The sequence below is a fragment of the Hordeum vulgare genome, chromosome 3H (assembly GCF_904849725.1).
Source record: "Hordeum vulgare subsp. vulgare chromosome 3H, MorexV3_pseudomolecules_assembly, whole genome shotgun sequence".
Taxonomy (NCBI): Eukaryota; Viridiplantae; Streptophyta; class Magnoliopsida; order Poales; family Poaceae; genus Hordeum; species Hordeum vulgare.
In genome coordinates this window covers 570,169,875-570,176,598 of record NC_058520.1, presented here as the reverse complement: position 1 = coordinate 570,176,598, position 6,724 = coordinate 570,169,875, and the positions used below count along the sequence as shown (strand labels likewise).

Genomic DNA, 6,724 nt, shown 5'->3' with positions numbered 1-6,724 from the left:
GCTAGCTCTTTTCTTAACCCTAGTTTTTTTTTACCAGAGAACATATATATGTATGCGGTTATCTTTGTTTGCTCCGTTGTCTTGGTTTGTAAAAAAGAAGATAATCACTCTGCCATAAGGTGCTACTGGTCTACTGCTAGCGCAGCAGTTACCAAAGCGTGCCTACTCTCCGAGTACAAACGTCCAGGTTTTTCAACCCGTGACAGGCAAAAACAACACACGTCTGGACGTACAAACAAGCTTTTTCTCCGAGTGGGGGCGCGTACAAATACCAACAAAAGGCGGTAACGAACAACCGATATCAAGAGTCCAAGCGAGTGCTGACCCACCCACACGGCGGGGTCGGCCCGCCAAATCCATCCAAACCCACCGCCACCACCTCTCTGCAACATGACTTCAGTCCGGTCCGGCCCAGCGGGCCAGAGCCACACCGCGTCTCTGCTCCCATCGTACGCCACGGCACCACCGCGCTGTCTCCTTGACCTTTACCCGGAGCCGCTGCGCGCTTTCCCCTTCGCCGCTCCACTCCACTCCACTCCCTGCTCTGTTCCCCTATCCTGCCCCGATCCGCCATCGCGCAATGCCGCGCCGTCTGCTGCTGCTGCTGCTGCCGCTCCTTCTCGCCGCCAGGGTGCGCCTTGGCGCGGGGGAGGACACGGGAGGGGAGAGGACGTACATCGTGCGGGTGGACGCCGACGCGAAGCCGTCGGCTTTCCCGACCCACGCGCACTGGTACGAGTCGGCGGTGCTGGCGGCGTCCGGGGCCGGCGGGGGCTGGCCGGAGGGCGGCCCGCTGATCCACACCTACTCGTCGGCGCTCCACGGCTTCTCCGCGCGGATGTCGCCGTCTGCCGCGGCCGCGCTGGCCGGCGCCCACGGGGTGGCGGCCGTGCTGCCGGAGCGCGTCCGCCGCCTCGCCACCACGCGCTCGCCGCGGTTCCTCGGGATGCTCTCCTCCCCGCCGTCGGCCATCCTCGCGGACTCCGACTTCGGCTCGGACCTCGTCATCGCCGTCATCGACACCGGCATCTCGCCCGCGCACCGCAGCTTCCGCGACCGCGGGCTCGGCCCCGTGCCTCCCAGGTGGCGCGGGGTGTGCGCGTCCGGGCCCGGGTTCCCGCCAGGCTCCTGCAACCGCAAGCTCGTCGGGGCGCGCTTCTTCTCCGCGGGCTACGAGGCCACCTCCGGCCGGATGAACGAGACCGCCGAGGTCAGGTCGCCGCTCGACAACGACGGACACGGCACCCACACGGCGTCCATCGCCGCGGGCCGCTACGTGTTCCCGGCGTCCACCCTCGGCTACGCGCGCGGCGTCGCCTCCGGGATGGCGCCCAAGGCGCGCCTCGCCGCGTACAAGGTGTGCTGGGTGGGCGGCTGCTTCGACTCCGACATCCTCGCAGCCTTCGATGCCGCCGTCGCTGACGGCGTCGACGTTGTTTCTCTCAGCGTCGGCGGTGCCGTGGTGCCGTACTACCTCGACGCCATCGCGATTGGGGCGTTCGGCGCGACAGAGGCTGGCATCGTTGTGTCCGCGTCGGCCGGCAATGGCGGTCCAGGAGATCTCTCTGTGACCAATGTGGCGCCCTGGATGACCACCGTAGGCGCTGGGTCCATGGACCGCGCCTTCCCTGCCAACGTGCGTCTCGGCAACGGCCAAGTGCTCGACGGCGTGAGCGTGTACGGCGGGCCGGTGCTCCAATCCGGCAAAATGTACGAGCTGGTATACGCGGGGGCAACCAGTTACTCCGCGTCGACGTGCCTGGACGGGTCGCTGGACCAGGCGGCCGTGCGCGGAAAGATCGTGGTGTGCGACCGCGGCGTGAACTCGCGCGCCGCCAAGGGCGACGTGGTTCACCGCGCGGGCGCTGCCGGGATGGTGCTCGCCAATGGGGCGTTCGACGGGGAGGGCCTCGTAGCCGACTGCCACGTCCTGCCAGCCACCGCCGTAGGCGCGGCCTCCGGCGAGAAGCTCCGTAAGTACATCGCGTCGTCCAGCCCGCAGAAGCCAGCCACGGGCACCATCCTGTTCGAAGGCACTCACCTCGGCGTGCACCCAGCGCCGGTGGTGGCAGCATTCTCGGCGCGTGGCCCGAACCCCCAATCCCCAGAGACACTCAAGCCGGACCTGATAGCCCCCGGCCTGAACATCCTCGCCGCGTGGCCCAGCGGCGTCGGCCCGGCAGGCATCCCCTCGGACGGCCGGCGCACGGAATTCAACATCCTCTCCGGCACGTCCATGGCCTGCCCGCACATCTCCGGCCTGGCGGCGCTGCTTAAGGCGGCGCACCCGACGTGGAGCCCCGCGGCCATCAAGTCGGCGCTCATGACCACGGCCTACACCAGGGACAACAGCAACGGCACCATGACCGACGAGTCCACGGGCAAGGTGGCGGGCGTGTTCGACTTCGGCGCCGGGCACGTGGACCCGATGCGCGCCATGGACCCGGGCCTCGTCTACGACATCGCGCCCATGGACTACGTCAACTTCCTCTGCAACCTCAACTACACGGAGCAGAACATCCGGGCCATCACGCGGCGGCAGGCCGACTGCCGCGGCGCGCGCCGCGCCGGCCACGCCGGCAACCTCAACTACCCGTCCCTGTCCGCCACATTCACGGCGGACGGCGCGAAGGCGAAGATGAGGACCCACTTCATCCGCACGGTGACCAACGTGGGCGGCGGCAGGTCGGTGTACCGCGCCACCGTGAGGGCGCCCGAGGGGAGCACGGTCACGGTGCGGCCCGAGCGGCTGGCGTTCCGGCGCGACGGGCAGAAGCTGAGCTTCACGGTGCACGTGGAGGCCGCGGCGCCGATGCCGCCGGCGACGGCGATGGAGCCCGGGAGCTCGCAGGTGAGGAGCGGGGCGCTGACGTGGAGCGACGGCAGGCACGCCGTGGTGAGCCCGATCGTGGTCACGCTGCAAGCGCCAGTGCAGTAGGCAGGCCGGCTCATTCTAAAGATCGATCGATTCTAAAGATCAATCGACCGAGCCAAGTTAACACGATCTCCGGCATGTAGACTACCTACGTACGTACTTACTACTAGTGGCTATGATTTGGATCAAGAGCTTTTCTTAGGGAAGATTGGACAGAGTTGCGAGTCTCGTCTTATATACGTACAACAGTGCTAACAGCTCCTATTATATAGCGTATCATCGTATAAATACACGGTCAGTTAACCTGCACCCTACAATCAACATATGGACACACTAACAACCGCTACGGAATTACAGTACAGGTGTTTCGTCTTTCCTTGTCGGATTGACTTGAGAGGATTTGTAGCTCTCGAGGCGACCGGCCGTACGCCCGGAGCCAAGGGCTGGGTGTCAACTAGGAGCAGTGCATTCCATAATCCATTCCATCCACGGCGATGCTCTCCTATGACTTGGCGTTCCAGAGCTGGCTGAGCTCCCCTCTCTGCGCGCCCAGCGCAGCGATGGTTCCTGCAAGATCAGTTTCAGACCAGAAGGTTAACCCGTAGCACATGCCAAGACCTCGAGATTCTGCAAGTTGGCGCCATGGCCGGGGTTGGCTGGGATGGCTGGTACCTAGCGTACAAGGGACGAGGTAGAGCAGGGCCGGCTGGCCGCTCTTCATCAGGTACAGGCCGACATACGTGAATGACAGGCCTGCATTGTCAATTTTTGGGCTAGTTAACACTTGGTATCAGTTAGCAACAGCTTCTCAATGTTGGTCTCACGAAGTTCAGAAAAAATGGGGCATACCAAATGCGTAGCCGATCATGACGTAGGGGAAATAACCGTTGGCCACACCCTTGCCGTGTGATCTGTCATATCTGCATCATGCAACCCAGCAGCAGATGGTGAATTTCAGCAACGTTTGGTTCCGGAGCAACATCTGGCTCTGAATTTTTTTTAACCTGAAGCTGAAGGCGACGAGGAGTCCAGGGAAGAGGATGTCCCCGAAGCCGATCATGTCGTAGCCGTTCCACACGTCGAACTCCTTGGGCATCTTCAGGACCATGGGCAGGCTCGGCCCGTCCTCCGTGCCCTTGGCAACCTGCATCACATTCGCACGAGGATCGCGTTGTGATCGATCGTCATCGGATCAATGCACTGGTTGTACAGGGAATTTTGTCCAGCTTGCTCTTGTGTGAGACGAGATTTACCGTGATCATGACGCTCTTCTTGAATATGAAGGGCGAGATGAACACCCAGAAAATGTCGTAGAGGAACGCGCTGATCAGGAGCGCCGACGCCACCTAAAAGGATACATGGCCTCCAGCACATCAGAGGCGTATGTGCAAGATCAATGGAGTTGACAAGCCACAGTGCGTAGCTAGAATGAATGGATGTCCATGGTGAGGGTGATGGTGGTCTTACCTTTATGTTTGGCATTTGCACTATTTGCAACACGAGGATCATCATACCGATGCCCTGGAAAAAGAAGAAGAAGAATCAATCAAGCGTCGAGTAAAACACATGGAAATTAAATGAAAACACACGACGGAATTTAACAACTTCTTTTTTAACGACGTACCATGAGGTTCTGGCCAACCCAGGCGAACGGCGAGCTCTGATGCGTCGCCCACATGACGACGATGAACAGGGCTATCGGCAGCACGACGAGCGTCACCGCCGTCACGTTCCCGACCGCCGGGAGCTTTATTTTCGTGTCGCCGCACTTCTTGCATACTCTGTCCATCCACATCAAATTAAGATGACAGAGGACAATCCAAGAATTCAGACGAGTGTGAGATTGTATTAAGTGTCGGTGGGTCATCTATATATATACCTGACAATGAGTGTCGACGCAAGGTAGTGCAAGCCCTGAATGTGAAATATGCAGGGGCAGGCCGTCAGAAAAGAGATGAAACAAACCGCAATGTATCAATCATGTGATCACCTGGAGACCGCCGAGGCAGAAGAGCCCGACCATCAGCCACGCGGACCAGATGGAGTTGAAGAAGAAGAGGAAGAGCAGGACGCAAGACGACACGATGATGAACACGAACGCCGTCTCCGGCTGCAGCTCTACGATCTCAGGATCCTCGACGGCGGCGGCGGCGGCCTCCTGGTCTCCTTCGCCCTCCGGAGGAGGCTTCTTCACCTGCACAAACACGCAGGACATCCGTCATCCATATGATATGATACCGCCATGCATGAAATCGGTTGGAACAATCTTTTTCTTCTTTCGTTACCTCCTCGCCGACGACCACGGCGGTCCAGACGGCGGCGCAGGCGGTGGTGCTGACGGCCATGAGCCAGAGGAAAGGGATGGCGCCGTCGAAAGGCGCCTTGTTCGGCGAGTACAGCTGCATCTCCACTGCAAATCAACGAAGCTGAGCCCGCACATAATCGGTCGCCGCAAATCACATGTATACGACATACGAGGCGACCAACTGACTTATGATTCAGGTGTCCTCACCCTTCTTGGCGCCGTCCATGGCCTCGAAGATCTTGAGCCCAGAAGACCGCGACACGATCACGACCGGGATTTTGAAGTCGAGCGCTGTGTCGTTCTTGGAGCACACCATCTTCCCCATATCTGCCAGCAGCCAGCCCAAAGGGGGGCTCTGTTGGTCAGTTCCGCTCGCACGCACCGGTCATATGCCCTGTGTTTGCGGCATGCGTGCGTGCGTGCAATTGTAATGGGTGATGGAAATGACGCAGATGACTGACCGTCGATGTCGTTGGCCATGATCAGCGCCTTGGCGCCGCTGGACGCGGCCGCGTTCGCCTTCTCCAGGTACGTGCACTCGCCGCGCTCCGTCACGGCGATGTTGCCAGCTATCTGCAGTGAAGGAAATGCAGCTCAGAACAGGTGGGCGCGTCGTGTCTCATGTGTGTGTGCCGGCATGCATGGAGAGTGGTTTAATTGCCTGGGGGGACTTGTGGCAGCCGGTCTTGGAGCTGGGAACCACGGCGGGGAGCCTCTCGGCGGCGGCCTCGGTGTCCGGCACCATCCCGCCGAACCTCGCCGTCATACCGATCAGGGCGCTCATCTGCTCGCCGTCGACCCAGTACACCAGTTTCACCTGCGCGCAAATGCAATTTTTGAGCTCTCCGCGATGGATGATTCATCGAATCCAATCGGTCGACCGGCGGGCACCTTCTGGAAGGGGTTGTCGCAGCGGGGGAGCTTGGGCGATTTGTCTTCCTCGAAATCGGTGTTGAAGCCCGCCGCCCGGCACGCCAGGAGGAGGACGGGGAGGAGGAGGAGAGCGACGACGCTGCCGCGGCCGCGGCGAGGGGAGGCGGCGACGGTCATGGCTGGGTTGACGCCGTCGCACGTACGTCGTTCGTCCCTGGCGATAACGGACCTGCGCGGGGCGGGGCGGGGCGCGCCGTCTGTGTGCGCGGGCGGGCGGGCTGGCGGGCATGCATGCGCCGTGCCTTGCGCTCGCCGTGTGCTATTTCCAGGGGGCGCGCATGCGCGTCAAGCTACTTGCTCTGGTACCCCGCCGGGGGTGGCTGCCGTTCGTCCGAGGCCGATGTTCCCGCGTTACTTTCGTCCGGAATTCGCATGCACGCGATTTTTTTTCTTCATATGTATCACTTACTTTGCTCTAGTGCCAACCTTTCTGATTTCCATAACATTTTGTTTTGCACCGGTCGATTAAATTCCTCACACTTTTATTACGGTGTTGCTGGAACTCAGTTAGCTGAGTTTCAGTTATGGTCTCAGTCACGTTCACAATTGTTGGATCAAAAACACTTTGTGATTCGTGCATGTCCCAGCCAACTTGTGCTCGATCTCTTTCT

The 6,724-nt window shown here is 60.7% G+C and overlaps 2 protein-coding genes across 2 annotated transcripts; one reads left to right on the top strand and one right to left on the bottom strand.

The window, feature by feature from the left end:
* The first annotated feature begins 482 nt into the window (after nt 1-482).
* On the top strand, nt 483-3,081 carry LOC123445193 (subtilisin-like protease SBT1.5). Its single transcript, XM_045122149.1, has one exon. The coding sequence runs from the start codon at nt 581-583 to the stop codon at nt 2,936-2,938; it is 2,358 nt and encodes a 785-aa protein (XP_044978084.1). The 5' UTR covers nt 483-580; the 3' UTR covers nt 2,939-3,081.
* Nucleotides 3,082-3,113: 32 nt separating this feature from the next.
* LOC123445194 (signal peptide peptidase-like 3) lies at nt 3,114-6,305 on the bottom strand. Its single transcript, XM_045122150.1, has 14 exons — nt 6,072-6,305; nt 5,842-5,997; nt 5,642-5,753; nt 5,388-5,507; nt 5,161-5,285; nt 4,866-5,069; nt 4,755-4,789; nt 4,500-4,656; nt 4,343-4,396; nt 4,129-4,221; nt 3,880-4,019; nt 3,725-3,795; nt 3,548-3,628; nt 3,114-3,442 (listed from the first exon to the last, which is right to left on the bottom strand). The coding sequence occupies exons 1-14, from the start codon at nt 6,228-6,230 to the stop codon at nt 3,378-3,380; spliced, it is 1,572 nt and encodes a 523-aa protein (XP_044978085.1). The 5' UTR covers nt 6,231-6,305; the 3' UTR covers nt 3,114-3,377.
* Between the last annotated feature and the right edge of the window lie 419 nt (nt 6,306-6,724).